A 23558-nucleotide genomic window follows, 5' to 3' on the forward strand; every position below is an offset into this window, starting at 1 on the left:
GATTTTTGGGACGCAGAATGAACAAAAACCAGCGTTTCATGAATTTCTTTTGGGGGGTGCGTTTACACCGTTCCGCGTGCGGTAAAATTGATAAAGCAGTTTTATTCTTCGGGTCAGTACGGTTACAGCGATACCTCATTTGTCGTTTGTTTTGGCGCTTTTATGCAATGAAAACAATTTTTTATAAAAAAAAATTATTTTTGCATCGCTTTATTCTGCAAGCTATCATTTTTTTGTTTTTTCGCTGATGATGCTGTGTGGTGGCTCGTTTTTTGCGGGACAAGATGATGTTTTCAGCGCTACCATGGTTATTTATATCTGTCTTTTTGATCGCGCGTTATTGCACTTTTTGTTTGGCGGTATGATGATAAAGCTTTATTTTTTGCTTCGTTTTTTTATTTTTTAAGGGGTTCAATAAACGGGTTAACTAGTGGGACAGTTTTATAGGGCGGGTCGTTACGGACGTGGCGATACCAAATGTGTGTACTTTTATTGTTTTTTGTTTTTTTTTATTTTTCGAAAAATGAATTTATTAGGGAATATTTTTTTTTTAAATTGATTTAGCAATTTTTTTATAAATTATTTTTACACCTTTTTTTAACTTTATTACAAATGTCCCAGGGGGGACATAACTGTCATGTGACAGATCGCTGTGACAGATCAGCGATCTGTCACAGGCAGTGCTGCAGGCTTCCTCATGCCAGCGCTTTGCAGGCATGAGGAAGCCGCCTCTCTGCAGGCCCCCGAAGGTCCCGCCGCAATTTTGGATTCACAGACCTGCAGGGAAGGAGACCCCCACAGCAGCGCTGCACATCGCGCTGCTGTGGAAGTCTCAAGGAAGCACGGAGGGAGCCCCCTCCCTCCCGATGCTTCCCTAAACCCCCGGTACACTGTGATCGTGTTTGATCGCAGTGTGCCAGGGGTTAACGTATTGGGGGCAGTCCGTGACCGCCCCTGGCACATAGTGCCGGGTGTCAGCTGTGATAATCAGTTGACACCCGGCCGCGCGATCAGCTGCGCTCCCCCTGTGAGCGCAGCTGATCGCGCTAGACGTACTATTCCGTCCTTGGGACTTACGTCACATGGACGGAATAGTACGTCTAATGTAGGAAAGGGGTTAAAGGGAAACTGTTACTTGCTTTTTGTCATTTCATGTGAGAACAGCATTAAGTCTGTTGTGTGCACACGATGCGTTTTTGATGCTTTTTTTTTCTGCGTGGAATTGGCCCAAAAATGCTATGAATTCCTTATGCCAAAGTCAATGGAAATCCTGAAGTGATGTGCACATGATCAAGATTTGCAGTGTGTTTAAATCTGCAGCATGTCAATTCTTTGTGCGTTTTTGCCTGCGATTTTGACCAATTGAATGCACAGGAAAACAATGCTTGCAAAAAAACGCACCAAAAACACAGTGGAATTTTCCGCAGCGTTTTTGCTGCTAAGAGTTGCAGAAATTTCTGCAAGAAATTACTCAACATGTGTATATAACCTAAGTTATGTCAGGGACACTGATTCCATTGATGTATCACTTATTTGGACTGCTTGTTGCAGTTTTGATAAAAACACTGTTTTCTCTTCTGCAGATCTAGCAGTTCTCAGAATGCTGAGCTCAGTATAACCTATCCCCCACTCCACTGATTGGTAGCTTTCTGCTAATGCACAGAAAGCTACCTATCCGTAATGGGACAGGGTTACACACAGCTCAGGAATATAGAGGACTATATGGCAGCAGGTTTTCTAGTCCTCTAATAATAATCTGCGGGAAAAAGTGTTTTTTTTTTTGTTTTTTTTATCAAAACTACAGCAAGCAGCTCAGTAAGTCACAAATAGCTGTAATTGGGGTCTGTGCTTGTGCATTACGCTGCTGTCTTATTATTGTCTAATAGTTTTAGATTCCCATTGTGCATTTTAGTATTTACAGGGAATGTCTCTTCTTTCTCAGGGTGTACAAATTCAAGCTAAGGGCCAATGGATCAATCTTCCTACACCAATGGATACAATTAATGTTCATGTTAGAGGAGGCCATATTTTACCTGTACAGGTAAGAGTAGCAGTAATCTTTCTGAGCTGACTTTTAATGATGGCTGCTTTCTTTCTACTGTGCTACAGGCGGGGAGGAGCTGTTGTGGTAGAGCTTAGTAAGAGTACTTGCCTCCACCATGTCTCCCTATGTGAGTGATGTTAATAAATCTGCAATACACCTCATTCAGCTGTTCGTGTTCTGTGTGTGATTTTCAGATATAAAACTTTTCCTTTAAAATCTTTGATCCTATTCACATGTACGGGGTTTGTTTTTTTTTCTTTTTTGCAGATAGTGTTTCTGTCAAAAATCACAGAAATATGTCTGTTTTTGATCAGTCACGGATCAAAATTTCTCGTACAAGGCTAGGGATCCATATAAATCACAGATGGCACATGGATGGCATCAGTGTGCAACCCTTGTGTTGTGCGTCATTAGCATTTTTTTATATGTAAAAATGACTTATGATACCCTGATGGTAAAACTGACACTGACCAAATTTTGACGCTCAGATTCAAAATACTGATGACACTTAGACCTTTTTTTGCGGATGAGAAAAATCACAGACTTCTTAATGAGGCATTAGATGGTGAAAATCTGGCATTGTCTTCTAGATGATTTCACTGTATAAAATTGCTAAGGCTCAAAGGGGTTATCCAGGACTATTAATTTTTTACTATGAGCCCAAGAATGACCAGGCATATACTTGCCTACTACTTGCCTCCTGTGCCCGGTGACGTATCTCTGCTAGTACCGAGCAGTCACAGACCGCTCCTGCCTGTGATTCCGCAGCTTCCGCTAATGTCATATTGACAGTGTAGCGACTTCTCTTCTGTTCTGCTCTGGTGAAGAGTGTGACTGCTGTTGCCTAACTGCAGGAAGCCGTCTGTCAGTCGGAAGTCACACCCTCTCGACATGGCAGCCTGGAAGAGGAGGAAGTGCCATGTTGACTTGGAGCAGCTGAATCACCAGCAGGAGCGGACCATGATCACTCTGAGCTGGTCCCAGATAGAATAGGCAGGTAGATAGTAACTAGTCAGCAACTACGTGTCTATTCATTTGTGTCTTGTAGCAAAAAAAAAATTAGTCCTGGATCACCCCTTTAGTAACACCCTTACAACTTTGTAGAGTGAGATCAGGATGTGAGCTAATTAACAAACTACTTGTGCCATATATCTGTGAAGACACACCAACGAGGGTTAAATGGCAACATTTGAGGATTGATTTGCCTTCTTAAAGACACCCCCTTGCCTGAATGACACAGCACATTATTCCCACTGTATCCTCCCGGGCAAACACTGAATTTTTATGGAGGTGTTTACACATTTTCCCTTAAAAAAATATTTGTGCCCTGATAAATAATACTGTATATTGCCCGGGTGGCATTGCTCAATGCAGATAAGCAGGGCACAGGATGGTACAAAAATAGTATTAATAATCCTGTGAGAAAGAGAATATCAAACCCTAGCACCGTCATAATGCTGTTGAGCTGCAGATTAACCCTATATCTGCAGGTTAATAGCGGTATATAAAAGCAGTCTGTTAGCAGGATTTCATCCCCCGTCTAAACTATTTGTGCATGTAGCTCTTTCACAGACCAGGCCAGCAATACTTTTACATGGAAGGTTTGTTTCTCTGTTACGGAGAAGTCAGCATATGAATTAAAAGGCACATGAGGATGAAAAGCGATGTGAAGTTTTGAAGCCTCTGTCACTCCAGCTCTATTCCCCACCCAGTGCCGCCACCTCCTGCTTGATTGATGGTTCCTTAGCCTATATACAGTGTGTGACTTCAGGCAGGCAATCAGTCAAGCAGGAGGAGGCGGTGGTGGGCTGGGAATAGAGCTGGAGTGACAGAGGCTTCACATCTACAAATATTTCTACAACTTTATATGGATAACAAATACAACTCTGGTTTGTCAGTAACAGAGTAATGGACTGGCCATGTAAAGGTATTGCTGGACTTGTCTATGAAAGAGCTATATGTGCATATAAATAGTTTGGGGGATGAAATCCTGCTGACAGATTCACTTTAAAAAAAAACAAACAACTTATCAGTGGTGTAACTTAAATCTCATAGGCACCAATGCAAAATCTTTAATAGGGCCCCCAGCGATCACGAGCCATTTTAATTGGTTTTACTTTTGGTTAAAGTGACTTTTTTTTTTTTACTCCTTTACTCCAGGGTCCTGGAGCGACTGCAACTCCTGCCCCCAAAATTCTTACTGAAACAGACCAGAAATCTGATAGTCGGGGCACTTCGTTTGTCCATTTATTCATAAATCTCATTTAATTCATGGGAAATCTGTTTCACTTCTGTTCTCTCTATGCAGGTACCGGGTCTGACTACAGAGGAGACCCGCAAGAGTTGCCTGAACCTAGTGGTGGCACTTACACCAGAGGGATTTGCAAGAGGAGATCTGTTCTGGGATGATGGAGACAGTTTAGGAACTTTTGAGAGGATGGATTACACTCAAGTGCTGTTCATTGCGACAAATGTACGTAATGTAATGTGTCGGGCATTGTTCCTAAAACTTAGATTACCTTTATGATGCTATAAGCTAATTCAGGCTCTTTGTCACAGAATGCACTTGTTAGTGAAGTGATGCACTTGAACAGTGAAGCAGACGGCCTCAGACTGGCATCAGTGCAAATATTTGGCATACCAAACCCTCCCAAGAAGGTTCTGGTTAACCAGGTGCCCACCAAAGACTTTGCATTCAGATCAGATACCAAGGTATTGAACGCTACTGTTTTTTACATAACAGATATTATAAAATGATAATTGGTGATTTTACAATATAACAATGCCTTTGCTCATATTTTTCTTGTATCGGACAGACCCAGGTAGATTTGATGGAGATTTCTCCCTCTGGAAGAATTTAAGTATTTCTTCCTGTACCTTTTGTAGAAATAAATGTAAATCGAAGGGGTTATCCTGTAACTTATAGCATATCCTTAGAATAGGTCATCCATATCCTATCGGTGTGGGTACGACTCCTTGAGCCACCGCTGTCTGGAAGTGATTAGTTGCAGAGTGGAACTACACACCTACTGTACATAGACCGTAATGGCTGCCAGGGCTGTGGAGTCGGTAAGCCACAGTTGCGACTCCGACTCCTGGATTTTATCAGGCTCCGACTCCGACTCCGACTCCTTCATAAATGGCCAATTCATAACAACAAATTTACTGTTGTAAAATATTAAACATCGTGCTTATTCAGTTTCTCACCATCATATAAGTAATCAGACCACTTAGAGCAAAAACTACATTTATTAGAATACAATTAGAATATAGCAAATAACTTTTATAAACTTTTCTAAACTGTAAGTAAATATGCAATAAACACTTTTATGCAGTTAATAAGAAGAAATCTATAAATTTGTCCTCAGAAAAAGTATTGCCTCTGTCAGATCCTCCTTCATGGATGTCCTCAAATCTGATCTAATTATTTTGAGAGCAGAGAAAAACCTCTCTACACTAATTTGTGTTGGTGGCAAAGCAGTAACCACTCGGGCAACATCTCTGACAATGTCAGGATACAGAGGAATCGCTTGTTGCACTGTTATTTTTGATGAACGGTCAAATTTCTCAATTTCTTTTAGTGCACATGAAAAATTCTGCTGAAATGTACTGGCTGTGTTCCTTGATGGGGATGACTCTTCTTCTATGCGGGAACGCTTTGCACGGTCATTGTGATCCAAATATTTTTCAAAATTAAATTCTTCATCAGTTGATGATGAGGGTGAAGATGTGGCAGGACGACCAAATTCTTCTTGTTCCTCCTGACTGTTCTGCAACCCTTTCATCCTTACTGCTATTTCAAACAGAGCTTCTTTTCCTTTACTTAGCTGTTGATCATCTAGAAGAATCCGATGCATTGGGTCTACATAAACAGCTGCCAAAAGAATGTTATTTTGTAATAGTAGCTCCTCTCTCCGTTTCATTGATGTAGCAATGCCACTTGCAATTAACCCTCCTCTTTGGGACAGGCGAAACATTAGGTTCTTCCACTCCTTTAAGAAAATACCTGGAGTTAAGTCCTCTGCTTGTAATTTTTTAGTCACTGTAAATGGGTGCTCTAGCAATTTTTCCAGCTCAGTCACCTGATTCCACTGACTTTCATTTAGCGTCAGTTGAGGGTTAGCCATGTCTACAAGAAAGGTTTTCAGTTCAACCAAGCGCTGAATCATTAAATAAGTACTGCCCCATCGTGTGGCTTGATCAATAATTGCCCCTTTTCCAGCACGTCTCTTCAAAATTGAGTCGACTTTAGGGGTTCTGGCAACAGTAGCCAATTTTCTCACCTTGCCAATCAGTGCAGCAGCATGTCCTTCTTGCAGATTGTCTCTTATAGCCAGCTGTAGCATATGCACAACACAGCGCATGTGATGAATGAAAGAACATATTGACACAGTTTCAACAAGATCATCTAAACTATCATGTTGCTGTTCATCTGAAGCAACTTCAGTTTGCTCCTCAGTTACAATACTGTGTTCCTCTATTTCAAACATTTCTGTGTCTGTGGACCCAGAATGTTCTTCTAGCTGCTGGTCACCATCATTACTCTCATTCATTAGCTTAATAGTACTTATCATATTTGAAGCATTGTCAGTTACGACAGAAAGAACTTGCTCTTTTTTAAGTTCATAGTCTTGCAGAACCTTTTCCACCAAGACCTGGAGAAACTCACTGGTGTGATGAGCTTTGGTGTCTTTTACTGCCAATGTCTTGGTAACTATTTCATTTTTGTCACAAACAAATCGGACATTGATGGCAAAATAGTTCACTCTGTGACGTGTGCAGGCATCCATTTTAAGAAACAGAAAGCATCCCTTGAGAGTTTTTTTAAGTTCTTCCTTTTGTTTAAAAGCTTCTTCGATTACTAATTTTCTAATACTCTCTCTCTCCAGAGAAACACCAAGCTTGCGGGCCATTTCCCCATTCAGACACTTAAAAGCTGGTCGTGAAAATAATGAAATAGGCACACTATCCTTTACAACAAGCTCTATGATCTGTTTTTTAAATGTATCTACTGTCATTGTCACAGTAACTTTGTCACTGACAAAATATCTTGCAACTGATGGCTGCAAAGTTCTCTGCTCCTTTGTTTGGCTGGAAGAGCTGGGCACTGGTTCATTGGTTTGGATGCAGTCTTTCTCATCCACTGCTTTCAGTACTTCTGGATGAAAGCGCTGTAAATGTCTCTTTAGATTAGAAGCTCTGGTAGGAGCATTTTTATCTTTGCCTGAATATGCACTCATCTTGGCTTCACAGCATTTGTTTTTGTCTGGATCATTTGTCATACACTGACAGACATAATGTTTTCTATCTTGAGTGATGGTGAAATGTTCAAATACAGCTGATTTAATGTGATGCTTCTTTGACATTCTCAGGTTTTTAATTCTGCATTCACAATCCAAATGACAATTGTTTTTCCTAAAAACAATTGTACAAAATTATTGCCAGGTTGTACAACTGATATAGTGGTCAGTAATACTGTTATTATTCCTCATGTACTCACAGTTAACTGATGCAAAGTTTGCTGAAAGGATAATACTTCTTACAGTCTTCCTCTTCTGAGTAGCAGGCAGCTGTGAGATGCTTGGAAGACGCACACCTAGTATGATCTAGTCTAGAGGAGGAGCTTTACTACTAAGAATTTGCAACACATTTTCACTTTCAGTTTCATACATTGTAAGTAGGGGGGTTGGGGCAGCATGAGGTTAACCAAGTATAAGATTAGATAAGGGCAGTGGAGAACAGTGACACACAAGAAGTAAGAAATGTCTCTATCTCCAGCAGAACTGCTTATCACTGTTGTTCATAGTTTGATAGAACATATATATTTGAGTAACATTTATAAAATTCATATGAAAGTTCAATTATGAAATATTAATACATTTTTTTTAAAGCTGGAGTCGGTACATTTCTACCGACTCCGACTCCAACCAAAACTAACTCCGACTCCACGACTCCGACTCCGACTCCACAGCCCTGATGGCTGCAGCGGGGTACTGCAGATCCATGCTAAATGGATAGGTGTGGACCTGCAATACCCACTATACAGGTTATGGATCAGTTACCCTCCACAACTGGGCACATCCAGTTCTCGCTGGCACAAAGAACAGCAGATCGGCGGGGATGTGGGTGTCAAACTCCCACCGATCTGATAATGATGACCTATGTGAAGGATAGGCTATAAAGTACCAGAGTAGCACTTTAAGCAGAACCGTTATGTAGGACATGGTTATGAAAAAATAAAACCACAATTATTGAAGCCAATTTAAAAAAAAAAAAAAAAAATCAAATACATGAAAATGGTCAAACAAAAGACATGACCAAACAGTTGCAGAAATCACAGTACTGTATGTCTGGAATGCCAAAATCTATGCCAGTAATGGTCACAAGAGGGCATAAACGTTTCTCTTGTGGCCTTAATGATATTTATTTCCTTTACTTGTGTACATGGCGCCATTAATTTCCACTGCACGTTACAGACACAATGAGCCCCGATGGGGACAGTGATGATGATCTAAATTCAGTATGTTTTTGGAGTTTGGAAGGAAAGCAGAGTACCTAAAGGAAACCCATACAAGCACATGCATCCTTGTGGGATGTGAAACCAGGACCCCAGTTGCTGAAAGGCCACAGTGCTAACCACCATGATATCTATATTCCTTTATTTTATGTGAACATTCATGTGTTTGATTTTTTTTGTAATGTGTTTTTTTTCTTACATTTGATTTACGTTTCGTTTTCAAACGATGACGTGTTTTGTTGGTATTCTGTAATGCTATTTATTCATTGGGGTTAATACTCATGGATAGTGTCTGTAAATGGGAACCTCCAGAATGTCTGTACACCTGCAGACCTACAGGTAAGTAGCATTTTAATCATTCATGCTTGGCTGTGTAGATGGAACAGCGTCTACAGAGAAGATGAATTTATATTTTTAAAGGGACTGTGTCAGCACAGAATGAGTGGTCAAACCACATACAGGCGCTCGGCACACCCTTGGTGAGGTCAGACATTTAAGGGCACCTATCCACCTGCTTGTTTTCCCTCTATCTCCACCATCCTCCTCTTCTTTGATTGACAGCTCTGGCTTTATTGAGCTTGAGAAGGACAGAGATAGATGGAAAAGTAGTAGATGGGAAGGTACACTTAAATGTTTGACCTCGCCGACTGGGGGGATAAGCGCCTGTACTTTGTGAGCACATAATGAATGTTCAAACCAACTACCTTTAATACAGCTGCTCAATTGGTCATCGGGGCGGTGCAGGGGGCTGTAGCAATCATCGTTCACTACACGCTGTAATCCCTCCTCTGGCTGACAGTCAGTGCTTCAGGCTGTTACACGAGGTGCAGGGGGTGATTACAGCATATAGTGAATGGTAACTGTTACACCCCTGCTCCGCCCCAATGACTGCTAGCGAGCATATAACTCCATGTTCTCCCTCTAGCTCCTGTTTTATTACGCTGCCAACTATGATTAGAATGCAGATTACACCTTTATCTGCAGCTAAATGGCGTATTGTTAGGTGACTGGATCCCTTTAATTACTCTTGTATTTAAAGTACTAATAATCATTTATATTTCACAGGTTTTGACCATATCAAAGCTCAGTCTACAAATAGGATCTCAGTTTGCCATTACATGGTCTTGATGCTGTGCTGCTGCTCAAACTCTGGAAAAGTGAAGTTTTCAAAGTCCAGAAACTGTAATATTTGATGTGTTTTCATTTTTCAGGATATTGATTTGCATTCTTTAATAATGTTACATAGGACTTCTGGAAAATCTTTGCATTGAATGTTCAAATTTACATTTTCACAGTTCAAAAATGATTATTTTGAAATTGATTTGATGTAAGAAGAAAATAGTGCTATAGCAATAATGCTGTTAGAAAAATACTGCTGTACTAGAACTAAAGGGGATCTGTCACCATATTTTGCAATTACAAAACTGCCTATATTGTTAAATAGATCTTAGACCTGATAAGGCTGATGTGTTTACTTTGAAAATCTACATCAGAATGGTAGTACAATCTTGATATTTATTGAATTAATGCAATACACTTTGACGAGCTATATGTGCATCCCATACGGAGCATTGAGAGATTAAAGCAGCAGCAGGGAGGAGGGACACTGAGGAGCTGTCATTCAGGCTGATTTGGAGATAAAGGACTTTTCAATGAGTTTTACACAGCCATTCTGATTTACATTTTCAAATGAAGCACAGCAGCTCATCGGGTCCTAGGGGTCTATTATAATATGGTATGCAGGTTGTAGTGTGAAATTTGTTCACAGGTCTGCTTTGACTACTCAACTTTTAAAATAAATAAATGTAAAAAATGCAATAAATTCTCGTTTTTAGCATGTATGATAAATATAGATACGCTGGATAGATGCGGGTCCCACATTAAGCCCTGAGCTAAGAGGATGAGAATTCCACATTCTTTCCTCCATTCTTTGTATACTTGAAATATATGTAGAGTGCCGCAGGTAATTGGTGAACATCCGTCACTGGACTCCTGTTCTCTCCCCAGCTCTGAGACCATCACCGATCTGCTATTTAGGGCAGGTCCTGTTGCTATTCCATAAATGCCTAAAATGGAAATACTACTTTAAATCTATTGGGATTTGCATCAAAGTGGTGCTGTAAATTTTTCTTTTTACCATCCTGTATCCTACCTTGCTTGTATTTTCCATGTGTTAAATTGTAGAAAAATATATATGTATTGAAGACTCCTCCTTTTCAGCTACTATGTATTAGTGCTGGGTTGGCAAACTGTACTTTTGGTGTCCACTTGTCTATTCAGTTATCTAATCAGGACGACTCTGTATGACCTGTTAGAAGACTGCTACCCTTAGCGATGGCCATATGCTCTCCTAATGAGAAAAAACAGAGTATCAGTTGCTTTCCCAGCCGCAGACCCAAACCATCAATGAATGGCCACCATGTAAAGCCACTTCTCCTTTCAGCTGCTGCTGCAGGGTGAATATATGGCGGGCTTCAAATTCCTGGCATTTGCCGATTTGGTAATTTCAGAAGTCAAACCTGCAGTAAGGAATATCTGTCTGTCTGTCTATCTATCTTGCGTGGTAATATGCCTACTGCCGCCTCCTACAGTCTCCAGCGTAGATCCCACAGATGGCAGTACAGGAGTTTATTAACACATACACACTACACTATATACACATGCCCAGGTTTGGGGTGAAAACTTAATGGGAGGAGTTTTTTAGACAACCATCTTTAATTGTGATCTTGCAATCCTGTTGATTTTAGAACTTGTATTCCTAATTTGTGTTTGATCTGATGTATTATCAGATGACTTGTAATGTACACTAAAGCCCCCGTTACACACTGAGATATCGCTAGCAATATCGCTGTAAAGTCACCGATTTTGTGACGTAGCAGAGATATTGCTAGCGATATCGCTATGTCTGATACTTACCTCCGACCGGCTCCCCCGCTGATTATCGCTGGTCGCGCAAGAACGTACTGGACCATTTCTCGTCGGGCGCTTACTGCTGGGCTTCCTGTGGCGCCGACGAGCGACGCGTGGACACGGGCAGGAGGACGTCAGGATCGCCGCGTCTGACAGGTAAGTAGCGACCCCCAACCCCAGCGATGTCGCTGGTGAGATCTGCCTGTGTGGCAGCTCACTAGCGACCACTTAGCGATGCACCAGCGATCCATATCGTTGTCGGGATCGCTGGTGCATCGCTAAGTGTAACGGTACCCTTAGAGATGTCATGTTCTCATCTGGCAGTAGTAATGTACATAAGATGTTACAGTCGGTTTATTTTCAACCCACAATGAACTTACATTGGGGGACACAGGAACCATGGGTGTATGCTGCTGCCACTAGGAGGATGACAGTATGCAAAAAGAGTTAGCGCCTCTGCAGTATACACCCCACTGACTGGCACTAAGTTAATCAGTTTTAGCTTCGTGTCAGTAGGAGGTGGACAATGTTCTCTCTTGAGACCCATATCTACCTAATGTGCATCGTTTCTTTTCAGGTTTCCGGAGGGATACAGTGTGAATAGTCACTTCTAATAATAATAATTTTATTTCTATAGCACCAACATATTCCGCTGCACTTTACATTAAAGAGGGGACATGTACAGACAATAGACATTACAGCATACCAATAAACACATAGGTCAAAACAGATACCAAGAGGAGTGAGGGCCCTGCTCGCAAGCTTACAATCTATAAGGAAAAAGGGGAGACACGGAAAGTGGATGGTAACAATTGCTTTTATTGTTTGGACTAGACATAGTGTAAGAATCGGGTGTTCCAGTTGCTTCATGAACCAGTTAACAGTCTAAATATGTAACAGTACAGACATAGAGGGCTATTAAATGCATAAAACATGTGAGAACATGATGCGAGGAACCTGGTTATGGTAAAAAATTTTGAATGAGCCACACAGAGATAATTAGGTTAATGCGTTGAGGCGATAGGCCAGTCTGAACAAATGTGTTTTTAGGGCACGCTTAAAACTGTGGGGATTAATCGTATTAACCTGAGTAGTGCATTCCAAAGAATTGGCGCAGCACGTGAAAAGTCTTGGACACGGCAGTGGGAGGCTCTGATTATTGAGGATGTTAACATCAGGTCTTTAAAAAAACGGAGGGCACGGGTAGGGTGGTAGGATGAAACAAGGGCAGAGATGTAGGGTGGTGCTGAGCCATGGAGTGCTTTTAGCCAGTGCAATGACTGGCACAAGGTAGAGGCATCGGTATAATGATTGACAAGGAATATGATCCTTGCTGCAGCATTCAAGACAGATTGGAGAGGGGAGAGTTTGGTAAGAGGAAGACCGATTAGTAGAGAGTTACAATAGTCCAGACGAGAATGAATACGAGAAACGGTAAGAGTTTTTGTAGAGTCGAAAGTAAGAAAGGGTCGAATTCTAGAAATGTTTTTGAGGTGCAGATAACAAGAGCGAGCCAGGGATCAGATGTGGGGGGTGAATGAAAGCTCGGAATCAAGTATGACCCCCAAGACAGCGGGCATGTTGCTGGGGAGTAATGGTGTAACCACACACGGAAATGGCAATGTCGGGCATAGGTAGGTTAGTAGAGAGAGGAAACACAAGGAGTTCAGTTTTTGACAGGTTCAATTTCAGATAGAGGGAGGACATGATGTTAGAGATAGCGGTAAGACTATCACTGGTGTTTTCCAAAAAGGCAGGCATGATATCAGGAGAAGTGTAGAATTGGGTGTCATCAGCATAGAGATGGTACTGGAGGCCAAATCTACTGATTGCTTGACCAATAGGGGCAGTGTACAAAGAGAAGAGGAGGGGGCCTAGAACTGATCCTTGAGGAACCCCAACAGTAAGAGGAAGATGAGAGGAGGAGCCAGCAAAAGATACAATAAAGCAGCTGTCAGAGAGATAGGAGGAGAACCAGGAGAGAACTGTGTCCTTGAGGCCAATGGAACGGAGCATAGTGAGGAGGAGCTGATGATCCACTGTGTTGAATGCTGCGGAGAGATCCAAGAGAATTAGCACGGAGTAGAGACCATTAGATTTAGCGGTTAGAAGATCATTAGAGACTTTAGTGAGGGCAGTTTCAGTAGAGTGAAGAGAGCAGAAACCGGATTGTAGAGGGTTGAGGAGAGAGTTATCTGAAAGATAACGGATGAGGCTAGTTTCACACTAGCGTTTATGAGCGCAGCGACGGGCTGCGCACGGCCGCCGCTAAGCCCTGCCGCGCCTCCGCCGGTAGCTCCGCCCACCGGCGCATGACGCTGCATGCGCCCTGCGTCCCCTATCTATCACTGGGGGCGCAGGCCGTGCGCAGTATGTGTTTGGCGGCGCATGCGCCTTTTTGACGGTGCGCCGACGCAACCAAAGTGCAGCAGGTTGCGTTTGGCGCAGGTCGGCGCACCGTCAAAAGGACGCATGCGCCGCCAAACGCATACTGCGCACGGCCTGCGCCCCCAGTGATAAAGATAGGGGACGCAGGGCGCATGCAGCGTCATGCGCCGGTGGGCGGAGCTACCGGCGGAGGCGCGGCAGGGGGGCGGGGCTTAGCGGCGGCCGTGCGCAGCCCGTCGCTGCGCTCATAAACGCTAGTGTGAAACTAGCCTAAGTTGGGCGTGAACCAGGCGTTCCAGGAGTTTAGAGATGAAGGGAAGATTAGAGACAGGTCTATAGTTAGCGGCACAGTTTTGGTCGAGGGATGGTTTTTTTAAGTAATGGCTGTATGATGGCATGCTTAAATGGGGAAGGAAAGATACCGGAAGAGAGAGAGAGGTTAAATATTTTTGTTAGGTGAGTGGTGACCGCAGGGGAAAGGTTCTGGAGGAGATGTGATGGAATGGGGTCACTGGTGCAAGTGGTAGGGCGAGATGATGCAAGGAGCCTGATTACTTCTTTTGTTACTGGTTCAAAATCAGTGAGCTAGATGCAGTGGGGGAGGGAGGACAGTGCATGGTATCGGGGGATTGGGAGATAATTTCCTGTCGGATATGGTCAATTTTTTCTTTGAAATAATTAGCCAGATCGTCAGCGTGGAGATCCGTGGTTGGGGCCTGCACTCTTTGGTTGAGTAGGGAATGAAAAGTGTCAGACGTTTCAGGTTATTGGATAGTGAGGTGATGAGGGTGTTGAAATAGGTTTGTTTGGAGAGGTGAAGGGCAATGTTGTATGTTTTAAGCATAAACTTATAATGGATGAAATATTCAGGTAGATTGGATTTTCTCCACAGATGTTCGGCGCACCTCTGGAGCACCGCTGTAGGAAGCGTGTTTGCAGCGTGTGCCAGGATTGTCGCCGTCTGCGCCTAGTTGTTCTATGTATAGGAAGCGCGGTTTCATCCAGGGCACTTTGAAGTGTTTCATTGTAATGCTTCAGTGCAGAATCCATGACATGAGAGGGAGGAGATAGGGGCCAACGATGACAGCAAGTCCTTCATAAGTTTTTGGGTGTTAATGGCCTGTATGTTTCTAAAAGTGTGGAAAGTGGGGGTGACCTGGGCGGAATGGCAGTTCTTGATAGAGAATGATAGAAGGTTGTGGTCAGAGAGCAGGAGAGGTGAGTTTGGGAAATCATCCACTGAGCAAAGCTGGGAGAAGACCAAGTCGAGGGAGTTTCCATCTTCATGCGTGGGGGAGTTAGTATGCTGCGAGAGGCCGAAAGAAGGAGGTTAGAGATAAATGGTGAGAAGCACATGGTGAGAGGGGAATAGCAATGGGGATGTTGAAGTCTCCCATGATGAGGGTGGGGATGTCACAGGAGAGATAGTGTGGAAGCCAGGTGGCAAAGTGATCCAGAAACTAATGGGAGGGACCCGGAGGACGATACACCACCGCCACTCGCATGGAGAAGGGGATGTAGAGTCTGACAGCATGGACCTCGAAAGAAGGGAAGACAAGTGGGGATACTTGAGAGATAACCTGAAAGGTACATTTGGGTGATAGGAGCAGACCAACGCCTCCACCTGGTCTGTTGACAGATCTTGGGATATGAGAGAAGTGTAGTCCGCCATATGAAAGCGCAGCAGCAGCGGTGGTGTCTGACTGCTGGATCCAGGTTTCAGTAAAAGCCAGAAGGTTAAGAGAATCAGAAAGGAAGAAGTCATGGATGAAGGAGAGTTTATTACACACTGAGCGAGAAATCCAAAGGGCACAATTAAAAGAGAAGGCATTATTGAGATTAGAGGGGTTTCTGAGTGTAGCAGTTGAGGCGTTCGACTTACTATAACATGAGGGGCCGAGGTTGGGAGAGATGTCTCCTGCGACTAGGAGAAGGAGGATAGAAAGAGTGATTTGTGAGAGCGTCTCGCGTCCTGGATGGTGTGACAGAATGGATCTGTGCTGTTTAGCAATGTGAAAAGAGCGTGAGTGCTATACATAGGAAAGAAAAGGACAGAGGGGCCAATATGGATGGAATTTAAAGAATTAATGCAAGGGTGGTGGATGTGAGTGAATGCAGCAGCCAGGATATAAATTATACAAATGCATATGGTATATCTTTGTGGTAATCCAAATGTACAGGGAACAGATTTATTAATTTGTCTTACCTGTCTTAACTGCCATGTTATAACTTCCCATACTTTGATAAATGTACATAAATGCTTCCCCAGGCTATGTCTGAATATATAGGAGGCCAGTTCTAAGATCTTATACTTTTTTTTTTTCCTTTCTCGTTAGCAATCAATCATACTAAGTTGAGACAGCAGGACACAATACATGTAGTGAGCAGATAAACAAGTGTCCAGGCCTACATGGATCATAAACCACTTTGAAAAGTTACATGACCTCGTAGCATAAGGGGACAAGCAGAGTAAGTTGAAATAACTACACTGCTCAAAAAAAATAAAGGGAACACTTAAATAACAGAATATAACTCCAAGTGTATCAAACTTTAGTGAAATCAAACTGTCCACTTAGGAAGCAAAACTGATTGACAATCAATTTCACATGCTGTTGTGCAAATGGAATAGACAAGAGATGGAAATTATTGGCAATTATCAAGACACCCTCAATAAAGGAGTGGTTCTGCAGGTGGGGACCACAGACCACATCTCAGTACCAATGCTTTCTGGCTGATGTTTTGGTCACTTTTGAATGTTTGTGCTTTCACGCTCGGGGTAGCATGAGATGGACTCTACAACCCACAGAAGTGGCTCAGGTATTGCAGCTCATCCAGGATGGCACATCAATGCGAGCTGTGGCAAGAAGGGTTGCTGTGTCTGTCAGCGTAGTGTCCGGAGGCGCTACCAGGAGACAGGACAGTACACCAGGAGACGTGGATGTGGCCATAGGAGGGCAACAACCAGCAGCAGGACCGCTACCTCAGCCTTTGTGCAAGGAGGAACAAGAGAAGTACTGCCAGAGACATGCAAAATGACCTCCAGCAGGCCACAAATGTGCATGTGTCTGCCCAAACTGTTAGAAACCGACTCCATGAGGATGGTCTGAGGGCCCGATGTCCACAGATGGGAGTTGTGCTATTCTATATACACATAGAATAGGTGTGTGTATGTGTGTGTGTGTATATATATATACAGTATTTATATTGCACAGAAAGATAGAAGAATAGCCGTTAAAGGGAATATGTAACCCATTTTTTATATGCTGTAAAGATATCATTCAATTTAGTGTCACATAAGCATTATAGCAGTACTTTTGATACCCCCTGACTCCCCACCTTTGATGCATAAATACCGTTTTTAGCTCTCCTGCGGTGTATGAAAATCTCTGCGGTCCGGTCCGAAGGGCGGGGCTTATTCTTTTCTCACCCCCCTCCTCGGTTTGCTGTACGTATTGTGATCTGAATATCACAGATACCATAGAGTTGTCGCACGTGCGCATTGAAATGTCCTCCCGCACGTGCACAGTATGCTTTGCCCAATTGTGGGCAAATCTTAAAATCATTATTGCGCATACGCCATTATGTTCTATGACCCAGAAATATCGCAATACTTCCGGGTCATAGAACGCTGATAACTTAGAGGACTTTATTCAATTGTGCATCCAAATTGATCAGAGACTCACTGAACGAAAAAAAGAAAGACTGCGAGTATTTGGAAAGAACCCTTACTACTCCTTTACTCAATCCACATTAAAAAAACAACAGGAAATGGAAAGTGTTCCTGAACCTGTGAAAATTGATGTAATATGAAAACCTCTCTTTGCAGTAGAGAAGGAGGGGTGACATACAGAGAATTTATGCCTCTATTGTAGGGATTATGGACATTTTGCCATTAATTGTCCTAATATAAGGACTATAGCCTTCACAAATGCCAAAATTGCAAGCAATTAAGACCTTTCTTCACCGCTAGATCTGGTTATGCAGACCATCTAGTCTGTAATGCAGGATAAGGGCAAAGAGCAATCACCATCATCTCATTTTGTCATTCCCATGCATAATTCCTAAGTTGCTGGAGCGACTACATTCTGCCAGGATTTTTACCAAACTCGTTGCTTTTAGTGCCGACCACCGGGCGGCGCTCATAACAATCCAGCAGTGACAACCATAGAGGTCTGCTGGAGACCTCTGGTTGTCATACCAATGCATTGGTGACTCGCGATCACGTGACAGGGTCACCAGTGGGAGGGATTTCCAGCACACTTGCCGGAAGCGCAGGTTAAATGCCGCTGTCAGAGATTGACAGCGGCATTTAACTAGTTAACAGCCGCGGGTGGATCGCAATTTCACCTACGGCTGTTAGAGGCACATGTCAGCTGTTCAAAACAGCTAATATGTGCCGGAAAAGATGGGGGCTGAGCGCCGGAGCCCACTTCAAAGGGAGGGAGTCTGACAGCGGCGTACTATTACGCCTGATGTTGGAAAGGGGTTAAAAAAAAAAGCCCATCAAGGACAGAAGCCTACTGTATAAAAAGGGCAGAACATAAGCTATAAACACAATATCAAGCATTCACCTAGAATTCTATTAGTGCACACCCATACGAATGAAGGGGGAAAATATAAGGGTGCTGTCTCGGAATATGGAAAATCCCATTACAGGTAAGTATTTATTTTTCGGACTAGAAGATGCATCGGATCAGAAGATGCACCCCTGAATAAAAAAAGATTTTTATAAGATGGGGGTCCATCTTCTAGTCCAAATTTAAGGCCTCTTACCTGGGTGCCGGCAGCGGTGGAGTGGGGGGGGTGGTCAGAAGACGTGGTCCTTTCCTCAGTAAGCTAGTGGCGGCACAAGTAGAGCAATGTTGCAGTTCCTGGGTGGGAGGAGGGGTGTATACCAGCGGTGCGATGCTGCGGTCACGATGTCCACAGTGAGGTAGAGAGTGTTGAGTAAAGCGGGGTCCCTTTCTCAGAAAGCCAGCGGCGTCAGAAGTGTGGCGATGCGTGCCCGTTGTCGGCAGTGAGCAGAGCGGATTGCATGATTAGTTTCCCAGCGGCCATTTTCTTGAAGCCATGGCGCGCTGGAGGTGGCGTGTTCACAGATTGAGATATCAGCCCAGCCGAGATCTCAGTCTGTGCACATGTGGAGTCCGGACATTTCACTGAAGCTCACAGCCTCAGGAAAATGGCTGCTGGAGCCCGAGATCCCAATTGGTGCCGCCAGCGGCCCACGGCTTCAAGTAAATCCAAATCACGTACCATAGAGAAGAAACAGTAATCTGGCACAGCTGTATTACCTCAGGATAATGAAGCTGCACACACACCAGGGTTTACGGGTGTCACTTCCAATGAAAAAAGTTCTGTATATCCATAGTGAAGAAAGCGTATAGGCACTGACCGTACCATGCAAAATAATCCTTTATTGTGGATTCATCATACCAACAGCAGGCAGATAAAACAATGGAGCAGAAAACAGACGACTATCGTTTCATGCTACATAGCGCTACTACTGGTCAGATGACCTGTAGAAGCGCTATGTAGTGCGAAAAGATCGTCGTCATAGCATACATAAACAGACACGGGGGTACAAGGTCGGCAACCCTTATGGCAGAGGCCAGGGAATTATTCGCATGGGCGGAAGACAATCTTCTGTCCTTTATCGGGTACACATTTAAAGGGGGCAGACAATTATCTGGCCGATTATTTAAGCCGTCATGTACTACACCAGGGAGAATGGTCCCTAAATCAAAAAATATTTGGGGAAATCTGCGCTGCCTGGGGCACACCGGAGGTAGACCTGTTTGCTACAAGACAAAATCGGAAAGTGGACAGGTTCTACTCTCTAAATCCAAGAGAACGACCAGAGGGGGTGGATTCGCTACTACACCGCTGGAAATTTCGTCTGGCCTATGCGTTCCCTCCGTTTCCATTGATTCCAGTAGTCTTAAAAAAGATCCGACAAGGCAAAGCTCGAATAATCCTGGTTGCGCCCTTCTGGCCGAAAAGGGCATGGTTCACATGGCTCAGACGCATGTCTATCTCGGACCCATGGATCCTCCCAGATACCCCGAATCTGCTATACCAGGGCCCAGTAGAACATCCCCGAGTTCACAGGCTGCACCTCACTGCGTGGAACTTGAGAGGGGACTCCTTCTAGCAAAGGGTTTCTCAGTTCCGTTAGTAACCACTCTGCTCGCTAGCAGGAAGGAGGTAACTTCACGTAAATACCAAAAAATTTGGGAAAAATTCTTACAGTTCACGGGCCGACAATGGACTGAGAGAGGCCAAAAAGTACCAATAAAAGAGATCCTAGAGTTCCTCCAGAAAGGACTAGAAAAAGGACTGACCACAAGCACCTTAAAGGTGCAGGTATCGGCCCTGGGGGCATTGTTTGATCAAAAATTGGCTGACCACCCATGGATCTATAGATTCATTCGGGCCTCCTTTACATCCAGGCCCACAAAATTGCCAACAAAGGTAGCTCCCTGGGATCTAAATTTAGTGTTAAGGGCACTGACATCGTCTCCATTTGAGCCTATTGCTTCCATCTCAATAAAGGCACTAACGCTAAAAACAGTACTCTTGGTGGCCCTGACTTCAGCTCGTCGTGTCTGCGAGCTGCAGGCAGTATCCGTAAATCCACCATATACCACCTTTTTGGATGATAGAGTGATCATAGAAACTGATCCGGCCTTCCTACCGAAGGTTAATTCCAAATTCCACAGGGAGCAGGAGATAATTTTGACCTCGTTTTGTCCAAACCCCAAATCCCAGGGAGAGAAAACCTTTCATTGCCTGGATGTCAGATGTTGCCTGCTTCAATATATAGAAGCCTCAAAATCATGGCGACAGTCATCAGCCCTTTTTGTCTCCTTTCAGGGGACAAACGGGTAAGAAAGCTTCAAAGTCAACGATTGCACAATGGCTACGTATGGGTATTGCACTGGCTTATCCTTCAGGTCAGACCCCCACTGGGTGTAACGGCTCACTCTACGAGAGCTATAGCCACGTCCTGGGCTGAAAGGGCAAATGCTTCGGTAGAGCAGATTTGTAAGGCAGCAGTATGGTCCTCGCCATCCACTTTCTTCCGACACTATAGACTAGACCTAGAGCCCTCAAATCTGGCCTTTGGGAGAAAAGTGTTGTCTGCTGTTGTCCCACCCTAGGAGTCCATTCTATTTTTCCTCTCACGTCTGCGGTGCTGTCATGGGGAAGGGAAAAATATATATAGATATATGAAAAAAAAAAAAAAGGAAAAAGAAGGTGAATATTAGTGACACTGTTATATAACATGTATGTAAACTAATAAGGTGGTTACCTTTGCATACTCTGAAACGAACTGAGGAGAGAGGTGCCGCCCCCTTCTTATCTCTCTGCTACAGGTTTCCTGGGGGCGGATACCATCTCTCATGTCTGCGGTGCTGTCACACTGTGTCACACATAGTGCCACTCTTAGGAATTTCTAGTTTTTTACGTGGATCTGAACATGGTAGTATGCATCTTTCAGGTCCAGCATACTCATGTGTAAGGGGGTGAAGCACAAGAAGAATCAGAAGGGGGTTACCTCCTCTGCTCAGTGTCCGGAACCACATAGCTGGGCAGCAGGGTTGCCGGGGGGGGAAGACTTTTAGACCTGGACCAACCACATCATGTGACTGTCAGAAGCAGTGGGGAAGTTGAAGGGGCGCAGGACAGGAAGCAGTGCAGGCTGAGGGCGCAAAAGCAGAGTGTGCGTGGGTCAGAGCAGCGTGTGCAGCAGAGAGAGCAGGTCGCAGCCGCGCGCATCAGAAGAGAGAGACCTCCCGGTTAGAGGGCTAAGAGGAGGACGTGACTTAGATACTGCTGTCTGTGAGTACTCACAGAGTCCCCATTGACTAGAGGAGTGACTGTTAGTTTGGAAGCAGAGACTCAGACCAGTTTGCCCAGTGTCCCCCCTGCCACCCGCTTTAACCCTTGAAGCCCCAGTTACCTGCTAACAGAGATTACAGAGTTAACAGAGACTACAAGTGCCGCTGTTGACGGTGCCTACGTTGGAGAAGACGACCCTTCGATCAAGATTTCATCAGATTGATAAGTTGCAAGAATACCCGTTAATTACCGTTATTCTGCTTGACTGTTTGATAACTTTTAGACTTTTAGTTCATTTAGACACTGTTCATATGTTCAGGTTTTAAATACATTAGATAGGGACTGCTCCATTAAAGGTTACCTTGACGAGGTGGAGTAGCTTGGTATGCATTTTTTTGCAAAAAAAACGTATCTACTATATACCCTGTATTTGTTGTCATCTTTTTACCAGCACTTGCTGACTACTGTCATATTTTTTACTGCAGTGTATTTTTGCACATTTGTCACTGTTTTCTTTTTGTGTTTCAGTCAGTGGGTGGTGTGAACACTGTCCGACCGACTTGTTCACATTTGTGCATGTCACATGTGTTTTTAATCTGTTTGATAATGTTGTCTAGTTTTCGTATACCGTTAAATCACTATTACCTTGTCAGTCTAACCCCCACTGTTTTCTCCCTGTGAGGAGATTCTGACCCCTGTAAATAAGCCCTTTAAAGTTTTGGTCTGTCTCTGTTCCATGGTGACATACTCAGCACATGCACATTATTACACATGTAACAATCTGGGAACAAAAGTTTAATAGCCGATTTTATTGGCGTCATTGTATTAATGGAAGACATCAAATGCATTTTGCGCACGGGCCACTTCATGTGTTCAACAAGCTGATTAGGTGTACTGGAGAATACTGGAAATGGCACTTACGCAGAATGCACTTGATGTATGCGCACATGGAAGGGCGGAGAACTGCGGAGGAAAGTCATCAGGTGTTGATGGGGATTCTATGGATCTCCTCCTCCCCCTAGCACCTGCCGTCGGGAATATTGGTCGCACGGACCTTGGCTAATGTACGGGATGGCACTGTCCTCGTACGCTGTGTAAATTTGGGGGGAGACCGATGCAACTTTGCCCCCATTAGTGAAGTTGCTTATATCCTGGGCATGCCAGATGAGCTGATTCCATCTGAGACAGTAGAGCTGACTGCAAAGCCAGAAGTGATTGGTGACTGTCAAGGCAGAGACAGCCCCAGACCCCAGATTGCTGCAGGAAGGGTGACGGATACTGGAACACATGCGAGCAGAGCTCTCAAAACTGACCCCTCAGCAGGTTCCCTGGGTGGTAGCCTTGTTAGGAAAATACCAGGAAATGTTCACCAAAAACGTAGATGACTGGACACACCACTTCCATCACCCACGAGATACCCACCGGGGATGCGGCACCAATCTGGGAACGGTATCACCAGATACCCCCACAGATGTATCAAGAGGTAAAGGGGATGCTGTCACAGATATTGAAGGGAGTGATTCATGAGAGTCAGAGCCCATGGGCTGCCCCCATAGTCTTGGTGCGGAAGAAGGATGGGTCCTTACGCTTCTATGTGGACTACCGCTGGCTCAACGCTTGTACAGTGCGAGACTCGTACCCATTGTCGAGGATAGAGGTGTCCCTGTCGGTGCTAGGGAATGCCCGGTACTTTTCCACACTAGATCTGGCCAGCGGTTACTGGTAGGTACCATTGTCCGAACAAGATCGAGCCAGGACAGCTTTCATCTTTCTGATGGGATTATATGAGTTCGATCGCATGTTCTTCGGTCTAGCCAATGCCCCAGGAACATTTCAACGCCTCATGGAGAGATG

General features: G+C 44.0%; 1 protein-coding gene across 1 annotated transcript in view; it reads left to right on the forward strand.

Moving 5' to 3' along the window:
* Positions 1-10770, forward strand: part of GAA (alpha glucosidase) — a 148495-nt gene extending 137725 nt beyond the window's left edge. The window contains exons 17-20 of the mRNA XM_073588085.1: positions 1943-2041; positions 4353-4517; positions 4604-4756; positions 9627-10770. Coding sequence (XP_073444186.1) covers positions 1943-2041; positions 4353-4517; positions 4604-4756; positions 9627-9689 — 480 coding nt within the window. The 3' untranslated portion in view covers positions 9690-10770. The remainder of the gene's footprint in view (positions 1-1942; positions 2042-4352; positions 4518-4603; positions 4757-9626) is intronic.
* The last annotated feature ends 12788 nt before the right edge of the window (positions 10771-23558 follow it).

This window comes from Dendrobates tinctorius, unplaced genomic scaffold (genome assembly GCF_039654945.1).
Source record: "Dendrobates tinctorius isolate UK_male_01 unplaced genomic scaffold, ASM3965494v1 ptg000103l, whole genome shotgun sequence".
Lineage (NCBI taxonomy): Eukaryota > Metazoa > Chordata > Amphibia > Anura > Dendrobatidae > Dendrobates > Dendrobates tinctorius.